Source organism: Anthonomus grandis, chromosome 6 (assembly GCF_022605725.1).
Source record: "Anthonomus grandis grandis chromosome 6, icAntGran1.3, whole genome shotgun sequence".
Lineage (NCBI taxonomy): Eukaryota > Metazoa > Arthropoda > Insecta > Coleoptera > Curculionidae > Anthonomus > Anthonomus grandis.
Genome location: NC_065551.1, coordinates 31,104,853 through 31,126,415, shown reverse-complemented (window position 1 = coordinate 31,126,415; position 21,563 = coordinate 31,104,853). Strand labels below are relative to the sequence as shown.

The 21,563-nt window shown below is 30.9% G+C and overlaps 2 protein-coding genes across 5 annotated transcripts in view; one reads left to right on the top strand and one right to left on the bottom strand.

Moving 5' to 3' along the window:
• LOC126737191 (tachykinin-like peptides receptor 86C) overlaps positions 1-21,563 on the top strand; it is a 133,249-nt gene that overhangs the window by 44,122 nt on the left and 67,564 nt on the right. The window lies entirely within an intron of this gene.
• Positions 1-21,563, bottom strand: part of LOC126737192 (uncharacterized) — a 47,420-nt gene that overhangs the window by 20,428 nt on the left and 5,429 nt on the right. The window contains exons 2-8 of one of the 3 annotated variants that reach the window (XM_050441956.1): positions 14,751-14,818; positions 9,442-9,542; positions 5,974-6,159; positions 5,743-5,857; positions 4,556-4,616; positions 3,865-3,997; positions 3,584-3,770 (exon numbers count right to left, since the gene is read on the bottom strand). In XM_050441956.1, coding sequence (XP_050297913.1) covers positions 3,584-3,770; positions 3,865-3,997; positions 4,556-4,616; positions 5,743-5,857; positions 5,974-6,159; positions 9,442-9,542; positions 14,751-14,818 — 851 coding nt within the window. Of the gene's footprint in view, positions 1-3,583; positions 3,771-3,864; positions 3,998-4,555; positions 4,617-5,742; positions 5,858-5,973; positions 6,160-9,441; positions 9,543-14,750; positions 15,030-21,563 lie in introns of those variants that run through there. The other 2 variants (XM_050441957.1, XM_050441958.1) reach the window with 2 other exon arrangements.

Sequence of the window (21,563 nt, the reverse complement as noted above, 5' to 3'; positions counted from 1 at the left end):
CTTTGACGATCGCAATGAAATTATATGTATCGTCTGTATTCGGTCTAAACACGAAAGAAAAATTATATTTCTAGAATATTCAGAGTATTTCCAAACCGACAAATGCGGTAGAATGTCAAAAAGTACACTTTTAGCCCTCATATCCTCATGAATATCCATCTCAAATCCAGCAATCTTGAACGATCGCAATGAAATTATATTTATCGGCTGTATTCGGCCTAAACACGTAAGAAAAATTACATTTCCAGAAGATCCAGAGTATTTCCAGGCCATCAAATGCGGTAGAATGACAAAAAGTGCACTTTTAGCTCTAAAATCCTCATGAACGTCCGTCTCAGAGCCAGCAATCTTGAACGATCCCTAGGAAACTATATTTATCGTCTATATTCAGTTTATGCACATAGGAACACATAGATGCACATTTATCGTAGAAAATATAATAGAGCACACTGCCAGCATAAGTTTTCTGTTAACGTATGATGTGGACTCTATAACAAGAAGCTTGTTTAACCTCCTATTTTTTCAAATACTAAATTAACAGTTAAGGCAGTTTATTTTAATTTTATTCGGAATATTTTACTAATTTGATTATTTAAAGTAGGAACGTTCTTTCAACATAATAGTGAACAACTGACTTTTTGAACAATAATTATTGTTGAGTATTAGGGTACAAATATACAAATATAGTACAAATATTGTCAGGTATTTAATTAAATAAGATTTTAATATTATCAACTTGACCTAAGCTGTATTTTTTGTTGATTAATATACAAATATCTACCTACATTTAAATTCGGTCTTTTTATCATAATTTTTTTTGACGGTTTGAACTAAATTAAAAAAAAAATTAGAAATTCCTGAAGTTTTCCGTAATATTCTTCAAGATTTTATTGCAGCAAGTATATTACAGTTCCCTTCTATTAAAGTCAAACACTTGACAAACAATGACGAAATACGTGCATGCGCGTTAGGCACGTCTCTATACATAGTGATCGATTTCCCAACCTGTATAATATGAAAGTACTCTAGACCTAGTATCTTTCGTTTATGGTTCTTTTTTTATATTAATTAAGCATGATTATGGTTATAATAAAATAGCTTAAACTGAAAAGGTAATACTTTGTATTAAACTACCTAAGATATCGAGCCATTAAATTTAATATGGCATAAAATAGCGCCCTTCTAGGTTAAATCTTAATGGTTTTAGTAACGCCGTTAAAGATATTAGGACTTCTTTAAATACTCTTCAAGTGGCAGAGCAAGAGAAAATGGGAAATTATTATTACGTCACTGTTATTACGTGGAAAAGTTAAATTACATAAAAAGTCATGAAAAGTATTACTAATGTGTGTTTTTATTTTAATTAAAGAATATGTATTTTAGTAGATTTCTAGTCTAACATTCCCATTAACTTTAGAACCGTTCTAATTTGGTTGATATTTTCTTATAAAGGCTTATTTGGTGAATACAAAAATTATTATCTCAGAAAATTTGTGAGGTTGACCTTTAATTCCTTTTAAAAGTTAAATTACGAGAATTCTTAAAACTAAGCTCTGAATAGACTATATGAATCTCCTTAAATCCTTGGATCGTTGCATATTAACTGTAAATTGGAAACACTAAGTTGCTAAAAAATGACGGGTAAATAAATTAACTAGATCCACCTTTAGCAAATCTGCCATTTAGCTACATACGATTAGGACAGGAGTTTTGCATCAACTGCAACTTTGCACCTCAACTTCTTGAAAAATACTATATAACCGACTTGGGTTTGGAAGTTTTATATTTTTTAGTAATTCACCTAATTAACTGTTCTATATTTTTTTTGGGATAATATTAAATTTCGTTTCTAAATTGTGGTTGGCTTGGTTAGAAAATGTGTTTTTCTAACGTACTTTATTAAACTATAAGAGAAAAACGTCACATTATTTCTATACTCTTGTAATTGTCAGACTGAATTTATTTTTTCACATATTTTCTATATCATCTTTTTATTTTCTAAATAGTGTTTGGATCTCCTGGAATTAAAGTTTTTCTCTTGTAATGCGTTTAATTAAACCTGAAAAACATCACTTTATTCTCATCCTCTTTTAATTTTCAGATTGACGTAAAGATATATAAATGAGAACTCGATTTTTTCACCTATTTTCTATATCATCGTTTCATTTTCTAAATAGTATTTGGATTTCCTGGAATTAGTGTTTTTCTCTCATAGTGTGTCTAATTATACCCGAAAAACATCACTTTATTCCCATCCTCTTCTAAATTTCAGACTGAGATAATGATATATAAATGAGAATTCGATTTTTCCACATATTTTCTATATCATCGTTTCATTTTCTAAATAGTGTTTGGATCTCCTGGAATTAGTGTTTTTCTCTCGTAATGCGTTTAATTAAACCTGAAAAACATCACTTTGTTCTCATCCTCTTTTAATTTTCAGATTGACGTAAAGATATATAAATGAGAACTCGATTTTTTCACCTATTTTCTATATCATCGTTTAATTTTCTAAATAGTGTTTGGATCTCCTGGAATTAGTGTTTTTCTCTCGTAATGTGTCTAATTATACCCGAAAAACATCACTTTATTCCTATTCTCTTCTAAATTTCAGATTGAGATAAAGATATATAAATGAGAATTCGATTTTTCCACATATTTTCTATATCATCGTTTCATTTTCTAAATAGTGTTTGGATCTCCTAAAATTAGTGTTTTTATCTCGTAATGCATTTAATTAAGCCTGAAAAACATCACTTTATTCCCATCCTCTTTTAATTTTTAGATTGACGTAAAGATATATAAATGAGAACTCGATTTTTTCATTTATTTTCTATATCATCGTTTCATTTTCTAAATAGTATTTGGATCTCCTGGAATTAGTGTTTTTATCTCGTAATGTGTCTAATTATACCCGAAAAACATCATTTTATTCCCATCCTCTTTTAATTTTCAGATTGACGTATAGATATATAAATGAGAATCCGATTTTTCCACATATTTTCTATATCATCGTTTCATTTTCTAAATAGTGTTTGAATCTCCTGGAATTAGTGTTTTTCTCTCGTAATATGTTTAATTAAACCTAAAAAACCTCACTTTATTCCCATTCTCTTCTAATTTTCAAATTGAAATAAAGATATATAAATGAGAATTCGATTATTCCACATATTTTCTATATCATCGTTTCATTCTCTAAATAGTATTTGGATCTCCTGGAATTAAAGTTTTTCTTTCGTAATGCGTTTAATTAAACCCGAAAAACATAATTTTATCCCCATCCTTTTCTAATTTTCAGATTAAGATAAAGATATAAGAATGAGAATTCGATTTTTCCACATACTTTCTATATCATCGTTTCACTTTCTAAATAGTGTTTGGATCTCATGGAAATAGTGTTTCTCTGGCGTAGTTTATAAAACTACAAAAGAAAAATATCACTTTACTGCTATTATTATATAACTATACATATGGAAATACTATTGAAATTCTTATTATTAAAAGTTTCAAGGTTGATGAGAACCTCGCAACTGCGAAAATATTTTCCATAAGGTATTTTATTAAAATTCATTGTTTAACTTACTCGAATATACCCGGGACCAGAGTTAAATATTCCCGTTTCAGTGCTGGATAATTTTCCTCTATATAAAACTTCAAATGGGGGAGTTTCTATTTGTCTGATGTCTTTGGCAACTAAATAGTCTTTAGCTGCACAAAGTAAGGAATCAAATAGACTGTTTGCTTTGGTTGAGTTTGATTTTGCGGAGGCCCTGAAAATTAAATGAAACGACCCTTAGCATATACTTAGCTTAATCATCTTGTTATTAAATAATAATAAAAATATTCTTGAACATGTTTGTTTACCTTAGTTTTTCGTCTTCGTCAGCCAGCGACTCTTGAACTGAATATTCCACTACAACAGCCTTCAGTTGGTCCTTTAAGACTTTCGTCAAAATTTCTTTAAGCTGGTACCATATTGCTTCAGCGATAATTTGTTCTGAAATATTTTTTATAATCAAACAAATAAATGACCAATATATTTTCCATAGCTCTTTGGCACCAAGATACAGGATTTTAAGTAAAAAATTAACAGTTTTAAAAGGCTACTGTCGATTTTAATTAAACATTTATGCCTCCTGTAAATACGGGACTATAGTTGGGTATTTTTGTGTCTAAATTTGAAAACTGTTTTCGTCCGTACTTAACAAAACTCACGTTAATTTAATATTTTTAAATTGTCTAACTTTCTTTATTTTTCATTATCTTGCATACAACAATAAGTACCTCTCTGATATATTTTGACTTTCATACATTTTATTTACATTAACATATTTGCTTTAGATTTTAATTCTCTAAAATGCTAAAAAATATCACAGTGAATCAGTTTTTTAAGGTCTAATCTTATTTATTTAGAGATGCTTGCTGCAAATTAAGTTAAATAATCTCCCCCAATGCCACATTCAGGCGATTTAAACGTCCACTGAAGTAAAAAAACAGGTAGGAGAATGAAAACGGACAAGCAAAGAGGATAAACTTAATTGTTAGTTTTTTTTACCTCCTGTGGGACTGGTAATCTTGTTTTGGACTTTGGTCTCTTTATCCACGAAGTAGCTTACCTAAAATTAAAAAAAAAAAAAAATTTTATTTCAACTATTATCTGAAGTTTGATTGATAATATCTTCTATAATATAATATCTATACACCATTTTTGATTGAACTTCAACAATAAATATCGGATAAAATGTCCGCGTGATATACGTTGAGGAATTTATTATTATGTTTATGTTATTCACGTTTAACAATAAGGTTTATTACATGTAAATAATATATAATTATTGTTTTATAAAAGTTAATGTGAAAATATAATAAAATAAGCTTCTAAACAAATATAATTACCATCAACAAAACATTGAATTTTTGGTCATAGAAAACCAGTATAAAACCTTTATTTTAATCGTTAAATAATTGGTTGATACGGAATCCAGAATATAGGTATCTATTCAAGCTTAAATTGTGGTATATTATATCGGGTGTCCAGGAACACCCAACAACTTTATAGGGTGATTCTCAAACAAAAAAGTAGATTTTTTTTTATATGAATGTATGTTGTAAACATCTTAGTTTTGGATTTATAGCGTGTTAAAAATATTTTTTTTTTTTTAAAATAACTATTAATATAAATTTTTTTTACATTTGCAGATGTGTTTTATTACCAGAGTATATATTTGTATCTACGTTTATGAAAAGTATACCGCATGCTACACAGTGGCATATTTGTGATATCGATGTCATTTTATCCAACATTTGAGGTGTAGTAATCGACTTTAAAAACTAGATATGTATTTACTTTTGTTTTTTTAATGCCGACATTTTTTCCTTTTTGGAAACAGAATACAGTTTAATAAATATACCTTAACCATATATGGTAGATAAATATATCAAAACTAAAAATTTACTAAAAAACTGGTAAATAAACATATGTTTAACAATAATAATATACGATGTGTTGCCAAATATTTTAATTATGTATTTCTTGGTTCAATTATAATTTTTATTTATATTTATACCTTTCATCTTTTAATTCTACTTTATCAGTTTTTTTATATTATTGGATATAGCATGGGATACATTTTATTTCAGTATTCTTTGCCTAAGTTAAAATCTATCCTAAGGCAATTTCGCTATTTCCAAGATATTTGAAAAGAGCGTTGGCACCCAAAAATAGAACGAAAATATACTTACGGCAAGTTCTGTTTCTCCCCAGGCATACTCCACGTCGTAATTTTCTGGCAAAAAAGAATCTCCCTGAATCAGCATTCCTACTCTGCCTGTTACCGATATATCGTGGAAAGTAATACTAAAAAGGAAAACATTTTATTTATTCAATAAATTGCTTTTAGAGCAAACTCGAATTTGGGTTTATTTATACATTGTTCAGTTTAAAATGTTGTTGGTGAATACTCACTCACTCACCTAATATCTCCGTTACTAGATACAGGCAGCACCTTTTGCAGGGCCATATTATTCGTTTCAAAGTTACCGTGAACTGTCAGGTCACCTAATTTGAAGTCGATATCCAGACAGAGTTTGCATAAGTTTACCGACAAATTGATCACCTTAAAGTCAGGCAGCCAGGGAAGTTTCATATTGCTTATTTCTCTAGAAAATTTATGCGAAATGTCAGTTAGGCGAGACTAAAGGATTAATACTGGTAAAATTAAAATACAATCAGCTGGTAAGCGTACGTATTCCAAAAAGGGTAAGTTACCTAATTTAATTTCGTTTTGAAATATTACCTAATTATAATTTTCTGCTTAGTCTGTGTTTTATAAGAACTTAACGTATATATACCCATCGATCAATCTAGCGGTTCTATTATGGATTACTTGATAGTGAATGCCAATGTGAGCGCAATATGATTGAAAAAATGATAATGATGAAAAAATGTGTTTTATGTTTCACGGTGTATTATGTGGATGTAATTTTTTTAAATTGCGTGGAAATAGAGTTTTTGTCTCGTAATGTGTCTAATTATAACCAAAAAATATCATTTTATTCCCATCCTCTTCTTATTTTTAGACTGAGATAAGGATATATAAATGACAATTCGGTATTTCCACCTATTTTCTATATCATCGTTTCATTTTCTAAATAGTGTTTGAATCGACTGAAAATAGTGTTTTTCTCCCGTAGTGTGTCTAATTATACCTAAAAAACATTATTTTATTCCCATCCTCTTCTTATTTTTAAACTGAAATAGGGATATATAAATGACAATTCGGTTTTTCCACCTATTTTATATATCATCGTTTTATTTTCTAAATAGTGCTTGGATCGGCTAGAAATAGTGCTTTTCTCCCGTAGTGTGTCTAATTATACCCAAAAAAAATTATTTTATTACCATCCTCTTCTTATTTTTAGCCTGAGATAGGAATATATAAATGACAATTTAGTATTTCCACCTATTTTCTATATCATCGTTTCATTTTCTAAATAGTGTTTGAATCGACTGAAAACAGTGTTTTTCTCCTGTAGTGTGTCTAATTATACCCAAAAAACATTATTTTATTACTATCCTCTTCTTATTTTTAGACTGAGATAGGGATATATAAATGACAATTCGGTATTTCCACCTATTTTATATATCATCGTTTCATTTTCTAAATACTATTTGAATCGACTGGAAATAGTGTTTTTCGTCCGTAATGTATCTAATTATACCCGAAAAACATTATTTTATTCCCATCCTCTTCTTATTTTTAGACTAAGATAGGGATATATAAATCACAATTCAATATTTCCACCTATCTTCTTTATCATCGTTTCATTTTCTAAATAGTGTTTGAATCGACTGGAAATAGCGTTTTTCTCTCGTAATGTGTCTAATTACACCCAAAAAACATTATTTTATGACCATCCTCTTCTTATTTTTAGACTGAGATAGGGATATATAAATGACAATTCGGTATTTCCGCCTATTTTCTATATCATCGTATCCTTTTCTAAATAGTGTTTGAATCGACTGGAAATAGTGTTTTTCTCTCGTAATATATCTAATTACACCCGAAAAACATTGCTTTATTACCATCCTCTTCTTATTTTTAAACTGAGATAGGGATATATAAATGACAATTCGGTATTTCCACCTATTTCTATATCATCGTTTCATTTTCTAAATAGTGTTTGAATTGACTGGAAATAGTGCTTTTCTCTCGTAATGTGTCTAATTACACCTGAAAAACATTATTTTATGACCATCCTCTTCTTATTTTTAGACTGAGATAGGGATATGTAAATAAGAATTCGATTTTTCCACCATTTTCTATATCTTTGTTTAATTTTCTAAATAGTGTTTAGATCGAATTTATTACTACTATATGTATACTACTATTAACCATATTCCGTATATTCAATAAATAAATAAATGAAAATAAATAAATTTCGCACGGACACACGGAGTTCTCTCTATACCAGAACAACAATTGCAAAAAGAAATTAAGTTGCCATTTCAAAAAAAACATCAACAGACAGCTCGAATTTCTCTAATGGGATTTAGTGCTGATTGAACGGTATTAAAGGCATTTTAAAAGGCAAAAATCAGACCTATTAACTGTAGGTTCTTTCACTATAGACAGATCTTTACGAGATAAAGTTGATTGACTTAGAATATAATGTATATTTGTTCAAAAAATTAATCGCTTTTGAAGAACAGTGACAGAAACCTGTAGGTCTATTAATTGTAGACTCAAAGTAAGAAATATAGTACTCTGAATTGATATACCGACATTCGTTCAATAACTTTCAGAAGGAAGATAATCATAAGAAGCACCCAAAATCTACGAATATGCAAAAATCAGCAATTTAAAATCTTCGGCTTCCGATACAGAGCTGCTACTAAATTTGCTTTTGTTACACCTCAAATATGGAACAATATTCCAATTGAAAAAAAAAACTTTAGCAATATCTACATTTTCAAAACACATTAAAAATAAACTTTTGCAAGAGCAACGTACAATTTAATGAAAATGTGAGAAAATGTTGAAATTATCTGACTACTTGTGGCTAGATCTGTGCGTTCTCTGTCAGTCCAATTTATAAATAATAATGAATTATTAGTGCTATTCTCCTAGTGACCTATGGGGGGTTCTTGTGCTTGACCGGATACCAAAATTATTGTCATAAACTGAAAATTATTAACTTTATTGTTAAGTATAAATAGTGATTTTTTTTTCTTTAGGTTTTAGTTTTTTATAGGTTTTAGTTTTTGGGGCGCTCTACACATTTCTGAAAATAAGTTCCAGACTTGTGAATCGGTTTATTAATCGCAGGGTAATCCTTTATTTATCATCAACCGAGATTATTGTTATATTTAAATATGAAGTGTAATTTATTTTGGGATAAATAAAAAGTTTTTGAATTTGAATTTGAATTAAATAGTTACTTCCATAATATTGAACATTATCAGTACAATTAGGGGTAATTGAATGATTAGTTGACATGAAAAATCAGCTGGAAAAATCTCAATAGTAGACTCTTTAGTCAGGATACCACATAAAAACACTCTCACGCTTGTTAAAATTGATTATCTCGAATTTAATTCGACACCTTACTTCGGACTTTAATTAGGTAAATTAAATTTCTCCCATATCACACATTTCTTTAGCAAACAAAATCAAAGTACCGTCATCCAATTATTATAAAACGACCAGCCAGCAAATCAAAATTAATATTGCACTGTCATCCGAAACGGATCAATGGCTTTCTAGTTAATTCCTGATTCTGCAATTGCCTTTCTCTGGCTTATCCTATATCCCGTTATAAAGTCTCATACCGTATGATCAGAATGTAAAATTGTGTCCTATTTACATACAAAACATTGACTTTACCTAAAGCATTAACTTAAGCCTAATCAATTAAAAGTTTAAATTAAAAAGTACTTACATTTTCGTGTTATCCAAAGATAACAATATGGCGTCTAAGTTATGGACTGTCTTGATGAAGTCCTTTCGCCGATGGTTGCGTGCCATTTCGTTGTTGAAGGCCTGGAAACGTAAAATCCAATTTCGTTTTAAGTGGTAAACGTAATTAGGCGGCCGCAAGCAGCAGGAGTCTACGTTACGTAGTTTTGTTATGAAATAGATGGGAGTCTTAATTTTAATTATGTTTTGAGAGATAACTAAAAGTTGGTTTTGGTTTTGCTGTAAACGGGCTATAACCATTTATTACCTGAGAGATAAAAGCGCAATAAAGTATACCTTTATACAATGCATTTCAGAACTAATATAATATAATGTGGCGTTTTTATCGTTCTTCAAGGACTGAATGAAATACTCGATTGCACAAAATAGTATACTAATTTATTTACACACTTATTACATAATTATGTTCATCGTATTTATTTACAAATATTTTCTTTAATTTAAATCTCGCGTCAACTTATTGACAGTACAAGGGTGATTTTCTTCGAGTGATTTTCATGAAATACCCCATGAAAATCATGATAAATATTTTTTAGTAAAATTTTGCTACAACATATAGTTTAATGTTTCCTTTAAGCAATTAATACAACGAAACGCTTTAAGAATATAAATATGCATTGCAAAAAATATTAAAAATCAGTTTTGTCAAAATACCTGTTATTGACATCATCATATCCAAAAAAACCAATGATTGAAAGCCAGTAGTAGATACTAATAAAAGACCAGTTAAAAGTACTGTGATATTGTATATTTTGGAAATATACTACAAAAGCTTCATTTAAACATACTGAAATACAAACATCTATGCACATGCATACAATGACATGCATTGGCCTTGATATATTATTTTGTTTTAGTAGTTCAGCTTCAAAAACATCCACAAGTGATTTGAATTCATATTTAATTCGCTCACCAGAAGATACTAAATCAGGGGTAGGCAACACACCAATAACACTATTTTTTTTATATATGACACTTTCCATCACACACAAAAATTTTTTTGTCTCCACCCAAAGATGTCAATGACATTACCCTAATGTCATCATTGTCAACTAGTTCCTGCACAATACAAATATATAGGTATGTAGTGCTCTTTCTTTTGCCGCCAAGAAACTTCACTAAAATAAAATTTCCTATTTGAATGTCTCCGTTAAAAACTTGGCAAAATGATTTGTTTCGATCTTCAAAGGGGTATACATCATCCGAACTATTTCCACTCTCTATTCATTCTTCTTCCTCACCAGAACTCTCTTCTTGTGGCTTCTCTTTCTTCTTTAAAAGTTTTTGTTCCCTTTCAAATTTCCTTTTTGCTTTTTCTTCTATTTTCTTTATTTTCTCGTTTTCTTTTTTGGCGTGATACCTTCGCCATGCGTCAGAGGTGACAACAGATGGAATTTTTTCCTTCATTTTCCTTTTTTTTGTTTGAGGTTTTGGGTCGGGCCAAAATAACGCCTTCTTAAAAGGAGTTGGAACATTTGATGTAATTGACACTTGTGTCAATTACTGGTTTCCCTACTTTGTTTGAAAACAATGAAATATTGGCAACATTGTCTTGATACGTATTTCACACTCAAAATGTGATTGGTCAAAAGTATTAAAAACCAATAGTTGACAGTTGTGTTAATAACTGGTGGAAGGAATAGTCCTTGAAACCAGTTATTGACACCTCCACTTTTTTGTAAACAAATAAATATGGGGAGATTTTTTAATTTATTTTATCTACTTTTAACTTTTTAAACAAAAATAAACCACAGAAAATAACAATACATACTAATGATAAATTTTTAAAATGGGTCACAAAAATTTACTTACCTTATTTTTTACACTAAGGAGCACAAAAAACACCAAAAATTTGGAACACGGGTTTACAACATGAACTGACCTGACAAAATGACCAGAAAATTCTGGAAATATGTTCAGGGTTGCCAGATTTACAGAGGATTGCATAGGTTTCACATTTAATATGAAATTCAAATGCGTTTTCTTATTTTAGGGAAAATTGTAGAATGGTGTCAATGATTGGTGAATTGTCAATAACTGGTTGTTTACCTAAAACCTCTCTACTGTGTAAGATTTTACTTAATTCATTCTTCCTGGCGAATACATTCTTTTCATGCATCCAGAATCTATTTTTATTTATTCAAATTTTGGACAATGTACTTCCAGATTTAAAAGTCCAAGGCAATGATTTCCAATCGTTTGGAAAGATTTGTTGTTTAATGGATACAATTAAACCGTGTACTATTGATTCAGTTGAATATTCTGATATAGTTTGTATGGAGCTTATCTTCAATTTTCAGTTATGTAGGAGTGAAGAGGGGCATAAAACAGTGTCTTTTATCTCACTTTATGACTTTATTTTTTTAGATGCTTAAATGGCCATTAACCATCATTATTTAGCCGACCTTTGTGTCTACGATTATAAAGAATTAAAAAGTTAATATCAGGATCTCGGATTACAAGAGCAAAATACCAAGAAATAGATCAAGGACTATAAATCGTTTATTGATCTGTAATAATTTGGTTAGACCACTTCTAGAATACAATACATCCGTATATCCCTACCGGATCTTATATAATAGGATAGTGAGCCTTTAGATTTATTATATTTTAATAAATAATAAATTTGTTTGGTGCCTTTTATGTGTTTGTAACCTTTTTATTGCACCTAAGAAATTAGTGACAAAGTTTATGGTTGAAAATATTTTGTCTATTTTTAGTATTCAATGATTATTCTAATTTATCATGCTAAGATGGAAGGAAAATGAAAAGAAAAATGTCATTAGTTGCAAAGCGAAATTTGCCCTCGTAAAACTACTTCTCAATTTGATAAGACTATTTAAAGAATATTAAAACTTGATCCCACAAATAGTTCCAGATAAATTAGATCAAGATACTAGAGAAATATGGGATTTACGTGACAAGTACGAGGGTGGTCCCAGAAGTACCCGACGCAAGAAAGAAAACACGAAAATTTTGGAAAAAAATCTATTTGTTTTTCAACATAATCTCCTTTCAACTCTATACACTTTTTCCATCGATATTTTATAAGTTCGATACCCTTTTTATAATAAGAACTGTCTTGCGCCTCGAAATAGCCATTAACTGCAGACATCACTTCTTCATCGTTGGAAAATCTTTGACCACTGAGCCAGTTTCTTAAGTTTGGAAACAGAAAATAATCTGAGGGGACTAAATCTGGCGAATAGGGTGCATGAGGTAGAAATTCAAACTTTAATTCGTTAATTTTGGCCATTGCAATAACGGATTTGTTAGCTGGTGAAACAATACTTTCTTCTTAACCAAATGCGGCCGTTTTTGCTTGATTTCTACGCTCAAACGTTGCAATAAGTTCGCATAATATTCGTCGTTGATAGTTTTACCTTTTTCAAAATAGTCAATGAAAATTATCCCTCGCGCACCCCAAAAAACCGACGCCATGACCTTGCCTGCAGATGAAACGGTTTTCGCCTTCTTTGGAGCCGGTTCTCCCTTTTGAGTCCATTGTTTTGATTGTTCTTTTGTTTCAGGTGTGAAGTGGATCCATGTTTCATCCATGGTTATGAAACGACGCAAAAATTCTGCTTTGTTGCTATTAAATTTCGCTAAACACTCAATTGAAACATCTTCACGACACTCTTTTTGCTCGAGCGTGAGCAAACGCGGCACCAATCTTGCACACAGCTTTCTCATGTCAAAATTTTCAGTTTATATGCAATGTACCGCACTTTTTGAAATGCGTACTATTACCGCGAGCTACACTTTCAGTCGACGATCATCCAGTACCGCTTTGTGAATTTTCTTTAAAAACTTCTGGAATTGTCAGCTCATTTGGTCGACCACTGCGATGCTCGTCTTGGCAGCTCGTACGGCCTCGTTTAAACTCTGCTACTCAATATTTTACTGTTGATAACGAAGGAGCAGAATCACCCAGAGTAGAATCCAGTTCAGCTTTTATATTGGTTGGGCTGAGGCCTTTCAAATAAAAGTATTTGATGACCAATTTTCTCCATTTTCACAAATTCACTGAAAACGTTCACTATTGATGGCTGCCAAACAAATACTAAACAACGTGGCGTCTTCAAACTTGAAACATATGCTTTATAGATTGTATACTTTCTAATACACTGATATTTTCCAAACTACTACCGACATTTCTAGGTCAGACCGGGTACTTCTGGAGCCACCCTCGTAGAATGCTAAGAAGGAGGCTCTTTGATGAATGTCTTTATTGAAAAATTGTTCTATCAAGAAAGCTCTCAATAGAGTTTGCTGGAAATCAACTGGCTATCGAGAAAAATTATATGCTTCTCTTTTAACTATTTTTATACGAAACCAAGAAAGATCTAAAAAAAGAAGCAATGAATCCAGTTTCTATACAAAAAAGTTATGGAGCATAAAATATGGTTTATTGGTCTGTGGAGGATTTTTCCTATCTAGGACAGACCAGTCAGTCCAGATAGGGCAAAATAGATCAACTTCCAATGTCCAATCCTTGGACATCCTTGAACATTGGAAATTGATGTCCAAAATGGACCAAGGATTGAACCTAAATAGCCATCCTATTCTTGAGACATCTCAGATCGCCATATTCAAATGGATTTTCCATATAAAACATTAATAACAACTATTTATCATTATTAAATCAGAGTGGTCGTAAATTGATCAAGAAACATTTCGCATATTGTTAAAAAAATGTTTTTTTTTTTAATAAAATTAATAGATTCATATTTTCATCTTATATTATTATATATATAAGTAAAAATTATTAGAAAATATAATCGTCGTTCTTGAAATTTTCCGTACTACTTTTTATCATGGCCCCTACGTAGGTGGACTATCTAAAAATATAATTTAACACAAACTTTAAAAAAACCTTATTTTTTAATAACGTAATGGAGTTAATGAAAATATGAAATCGTTCTAATTAGACCCTCGGAACATCAAACTCTTGACTAAGGTAATCCAGGGAGATTAAACGAATGCTTGTTTGGTGTCAAAAATGACAAGGGATAAAATTATAAAATTAGACATAGCTTTAATTCAAATGAATTTGTAATAATGAAAAACAAAAGTTGTAAAAAAGGAAAGAAGTCTCATTAAGGGATGTTTCATTTTTAAATAATCTTAAAAATTTTTTGCGATGCTTTAAGCTAGTCGAAAAAGTTTAGTTTTATTACTGTATCATGTTATTAAAGTGCATATAATTAAAGTAAAAGTTCAATAAGTCAACGTTGTCAATACTTATTTACTATAATAGCATATTCTTACCGAAACAATATTTTCCTGAATGACAGGCCGGAACTGCTCGAGGAACTCCACATATTCACCAGTCAATTCTGAAACGACCATTTCGCTCATTTAATTTAACTAAAAAATCACAAAACAACCACAAAAAACCAAAAACTGTCCATATTTTTATAAAAATACACACGCACGCAAACGTCACAATTTATTAATTAATCTATCCATAAACATGATTATTGTAAGTGATCTAATTATTTGTTTTTATTGCCAAGTAAGTAACTTGAGTGTATTATTTACACCTTAACCTACAAATTTGTATACAACAACGCGAGCAACGTATAGGTAGTAAAACGGTGTACCGCTTTCCGTTCTGATAAGTAAAAGTTATTATAGTCAGCTTCATAAATAATGTATTAATATTTTGTAAGATTCCGGTTATGTAGGTTAATCTTTTAAACTTTACACTAAAATAATAAAAACATCAAATCATTAATATTATTAAGTATCAAAATATTAATTTCAATCAAAACATCTATGTAGAGCCTATCATTATGTACAAAGTTATTAGCACTGATAAAAAATATTTAACCTTATATCCCCATATAGTCATATAATAAAACAATACACTTTTCCTTCATTTCTGGAAAAATTAAATTATAAGATTTTTATGCCTAAATATCATATAAAGTGTTGCGCAGTAAACATGCACAGTTTCCAGGCATATTCATAGTTTCTGATCAAATTATGTCATTTCTACTCATAATTTCTCGCTTGTGTATAAATGGGTACATATATTGATTTTGTATACAGGTTGGGGAATCGATCATTATGCGTAGAGAGGTGCTTAAAGGCGAAATATATACACAAAATAGAATCGTATTTTCAAAAATTTTATTACGCTATATGTAGCATAATGAAACCTGCATCGTTATTCAAATAAAAATTAAATGACAACTCTGATAAAAGTAGGAAAAACACTAAATAAAAATAATAGTAATAATAACGTTTAATAGCCCATATAAACTGTACACCGCTGGAAAAAAAATTATGCGGATAACAGGGCGATTTCCTTAGCATCCTAACAAATTTAAGGCTAATAGTTCTGTGGTTGTAACCTTTGGTAAGTGGATGTCGAGGCCACAAAATAAATAAAATGTAAAGATAAATCTAAATTTGCTATAAGAATAAGTGATAAATATAAAAGTAGGAAATAGATAGAGGAAAAAAAGAAAAAGGGAAAAATCAGTCAGAAGAAGAAGAGAGGCACTGCATTTACATAATGGGCCTACCAATAGAAGTGATAGAAGTTTAGTGAGCCATGTACGCAAAATGGTATGTGTCAAAACGCGGATCAAGCGTCAGTTGTGTTAAGTATACTTTGACATTTCATGATGAATCGTTTAAGTCAAGAGCAACGTATATCTATCATGAAAAGGTATTACGAAAATGCCTATTATCGTGCTCTTAGAGAAGATTTTAGCCATCGTGGACGGCCTTTTGAGCTTGCAATAAGGCGCACAATTAATAAGTTTGAACGGGAGTACACTCTTCTGGATAATAAGCCACCAACGCCACAAAAAAAGTGCAAGGACCGCTGAAAATATCGCCGCTGCAAGAGAAAGTGTTGACGCGAATAACAATGTGTCTGTTTTGCGCCGTTCTCAGCAATTAGGCATTTCACCAATGTCTCTGTGGCGCATTTTGAAGAAACACTTAGGCCTATATCCACATAAGATGGTTCTAACTCAAGAATTGAAGCCTGCTGACCATGGTTTGCGAAGAACGTTTACCGACTGGGCCCTGTTGCAGTTGGAACAAAATGCCGATTTTGGGAAACAAATCATCCTTTCAGATGAAGCCCATTTTTGTCTTAGTGGCGTTGTCAATACGCAAAATTGCCGCTTCTGGTGTCAGAACAATCCCCAGAAATTAGTACAGGTGCCATTACACCCGTTAAAAGTGACTGTGTGGTGTGGTTTGCATGTCGGTGGAATTATCGGTCCATACTTTTTTGAGGATTCAGGGGGGCGTACTGTGACAGTCAACGGAGAGCGCTACCGCGACATGATAACAAACTTTTTTTGGCCTGCAATTGATGATGGAGACTTCGGACAGAATTTGTTTCAACAGGACGGAGCAATATCACACACCGCCCGAGCCACAAGCGACATGGCAATATCAACTGGCCACCAAGGTCCTGTGATCTTACTCCCCTGGACTTTTTTCTTTGGGGATATGTGAAGTCGAAGATGTATTCTAACAATCCTCAAACCATCAATGAGTTGAAAGTTAACATAACTAGGGTTATTCGCGAAATTCAGCCCAATTTGTTAGAAAAAATGATTGAAAATTGGGTTCATCGTCTGAACGTCTGCCGACATAGCCGAGGTGGACATCTTAATGATATTTTGTTTAAAACATAATGTTACATAATAAACTACAACATGAAACATCAATCATAGAAATTAACCAATTCGTTCTTATTTTTTAGCAATTTAAACCTATATCATTCTTATTGGTAGACCCTGTATTAGATATAAGCAATATTTTTCCAGATAATACCCTTAAATGGATCCCACAGATGGAACCAAATCCAAGACTGCTGACCGCATTATAAGAAAACGAACATTTAAAAATTTCTTTATTTTGCTTTGGAATATCAACAAGATATCTTTGTCCAATGTTTACAACATCAGAACAGGGCAACAATTTGCTAAGATTTTGTAGAAAAATTTAATGAAATGTCTTCGGATGCCAAATATGAATCTTAAAAAAGAGTTTTGTAAGATCAATGCGTCGTTTAGTTACAATATCGAGACACGTTCTTATATTGTGTCACAAATATGGTGAATATAACATTTTTAAAGTTGAATAAGCTATTCTAAGTTTTAAGGTTATAAGTTCTTTAAAGCGTAATTTATGATCTATTATTAGACCCAGATTCGTTGCCAATTTTTAAAATTAAATTATTTAATATATTTGACCGATGACTATCACCGGCAAAGAAAACTGCAATGGATTTTGTATATAGGGTTAAGTCTCAATGATTACTTAACACTCCTGATACCCTCGTAAGGTCACTGTTTATATTTATGTTAACTTTCTGTACTTTGGAAACATTAAAATTCAAAATTAATTGAATATGGTCCGCATACATGTAATAATCACAATACTGAAGACAAGCCTCATAGCTATGCTCCTGCCTTAAGCCCGATTGCTTTTTAGGTAAATTGTTTTTATTATTTACGAAAGCATTAATTAGAATTTGCATAACTTTTTCCATAATCTTAGATAAAAAGGTAAAATAGAAATAACGAAGATCTTTAAATTCCCTAGGGTGGCTATAGTTAGACCAATGGATCACATTTGCTTTATGCAACTTTATGGAAACACACCACAACTTAAACAATGATAATTAACTGGTCTCAGTCGGTTGCATTTGATATAACATTTTCAATTATCTTTATATATCCATATCGTTTACAGTATTAAATAAAAACAAATTTGTGTTATTGTGCTATTTAGGAAATATATCAAGGTTTCTTGATAATTTTTTTGTATAATTAGAATAAAAATAGTTATTTAGTTCCTCTACGTCAGACAGGTGTTCAGGAATATTGTTACATTACATTATTTTTAATTATATTGCCATTTTTGTTTAGTGCTGCTCTGTCGAAAAGTCGTCCTTAAATACGCATTTTTTTCAGCTATTATAGCAGAGATTGTCAGATTGCAAAGATCTTTGTAGTATTCCCAAAGATGCGGATTTTTAGTTGCTTTGAATTTATTAAGAGCTTAATGGCGTAATTTTATCAAAGAGCGAATATTGTATGTGTATATTGAGAATATTGTATGTGTTTTGCCCTTTACAGTTTCTTGCACTTTAGTGTGTCATTTATTATAATTTTGAAGACAAAGGGATGTCTTGGAACTCAAAACTACATATAAAGTTGTTGTTTCGTAAGGAACCGGTCTATTTTCAAATGGAATTGACAATAAATCCCTACATTGTACTGCCGAATTGGCTCCATAAAATCATCTAATAATTTAGCACTCTTTCGGAAGGGGTATATATAGCCATAATAGGTCGCGAATAAAATAATAACGCCTTAAAATTCAGATAGTGCGGCGTACAGTCACACAGCAAAATGAGGCATGCCGTTTGTATTACTTTTATTCTGTAAAAAATACAAAAAGCAAATACCTATCAGTCAGACTCGAAATATTCCATTATTCTCAAAGGGACATAGATGTATAATAACAAAAATTAAATTCTCATAAATGTATCCGACCAGCAGAGGCGCCCGCTCATTAATGTGTAATCTTCAATTCCCCAACCTGTATAGAGCCGATCGTGATAACTGATGTCACTATGGAATAACAATTCGGTTCAGTGCAGATTTTTCATTACTTAAAGTATTTATTAAATTTTCATGATCGTTAATGTTGATTTTAGGACCTATATGAGAATATGAGAAAAGAGTCTAATTTTTGAGACTTAAAAACTTTGAAAATGAAGCACAATTATATAAAATATGCCATATACGAATATACGAAATATACGAATTATATAAAATATGTGAATCGAGTATTGCATTTTACCAGAAAAATAATGCGTCCTGTCCAATTTTGTTTTTAGTGATCTAATTATCTTATTAGAAAAAAGTAATATCGTGATTTTTGAATATATATTTAAATAATTGTACCTGACCGCGGTTCCTTTAGACGTGAATCCGACTATATATGGAACCACAAACTCTCGCTTTTAGATAAGATAAATTATTTTAAACAAGACGCTGTTAAAATACAGCATTTTATCGGTACTTTAGTCGAAACCTGTTTTATATTTCAAATATCAATTCTACAGATATATTCCCTATAGCGATTTTCATTAAATACAGTGCGATAACTTGGAATAAATTCACTAAATTAAAGGTGTTTTTTTTTTCGGAAATATGCTCGGACACGTCGACTAGTATTTTAAATTACCTTTATTCTAATATAAAAAAAATTTATACAGAGTGTCTTAATTGTGATATATGACGTCATCGATAATTTTTTTTAAATGGCAACCCCATTTTTTTCAGTAACTATTGTTAAAGGATTTAATGAGTTATATATTGGTGCCAAATTTCAATATTTTTTCTGCTTGTTTTCTGCTGAAAAATGAATGAAATTGAATAATCTTTTATTAGTGGTTCAAAATTGTTTGTTCATTTACAAATAATTGATATAATACCCTAAATGGAACTGAAACTAGTAATATAACATTAATTGAAAATAATAAAAAATCGCTGAATACAATTTCGATATAAGGGAAGGAAAAGAAAATAATATAATACTAAATTTGATCCTCCTTATTAGCCCTTGAACTCCAGCCACTCCAACTTTATAATCTTAAGTGGTAACCCCCTGCTTATGAGACCTTACTTGAAAGCTCTTGAAAGGTACTTTTAAACAGTACTCCAGAAAAAAATAAACTTAGTTAAATAAAATATTACCGAATTAAATTAAAATTGCATTTTTCGCGATTAATTGAATATATCTTTATGAACGTTTCTATTACTATCATAGCATTAGCTTGACAATATACATACTTGTTTCTGCTTTGGTACACAAGGAGATAGTAACTGGTACGTTGACTTCTGCATCACTCATTACCAACACATGGTTGTTCCTTGCCTATTTCTTGCCAGTGATTCTATTCTCTAATCTAATATCACTAAATTCGGTAACTAGACCAGATAAGTTAAAGAAGAAGTCTACGACCTATACTCACGTACAGAAGCAATAGGAATCGCGCAGAAAGTGGTCGGATTAGCCAAAGTTCCTTAGACCAAAACAGCCTCACTGAGAATTACCCCAGTATGTTCGTATTTCATACCGCAGCTATGAAAGTGAAAAAGAAGATTCAAATGTGAATATATTTTTTTTTTCGGAATTTTTGACGGGGAGGCCTTACTTAGGTCTCAGTGAATAAAACAACTCCTTTTTGTAGCCTAAAAATACGCGTATTAGGGATGCACTTGATTCAGGCTGAATAACATTTTCTGATTTAAAAGTTTCCTAGTAGATGGATTAAAAGAAAAAGAATATTTTTCTCCCCTTGATTTCTTTTTGTGGAGACATTTTTAAATCGAAAACCTATACCAAGATTAACTGCATCATTAATAAAATTTATCAAATTATACCCAATATTCCTTTTTGAACAGTTGCTGTGCTACCTTATGAAAGTGAACGAGACATTTGGAACAATTAATAATGTAAAACATAAGTACTAATCAATAAAGTTAAATTAACTTTCTCGGCAACCCATAAGCTTATATCTAAAAGAAACGAAGCGAATTAAAAACCAATTAAAAGAAAATTGAATGGCCTTTCAAAATATGTATCACAATCTAAAGAAATAAAAAAGCCCATTTTAAAAAATAAGGGCGAATGCCGCTCTCGATAGAGGGTTAAAGTTATAGTGATGGATGGATATTTATATTATAGCGTTGCCCTCTTGGGTACTTTCCTGCACATTTTTTTTTGTTTTTTTTTAATGTTTAACGTAAATCCCTTCTTAATGAAATTTGGAGCTACTCTAAAAGGATAAAACCACAATTCTGCAGGATAGAACTAACAATTTAAAATTTAATAACGACATTAAACAGCTAATTAATAAAATAGAATTTGAGTTTGTCCGACGGCTACCAGAAATAAGAAAGAGAAAGATGTTAATCTTAACACGCGTCGACGTACACCGCGCGACATCTCTGGAGATACGTGGAAAGTTATCGAATCTTCCGGAACAATGGTATACTCTGTCCGCTAGGAGGCTTAGTCTGTCTGAAT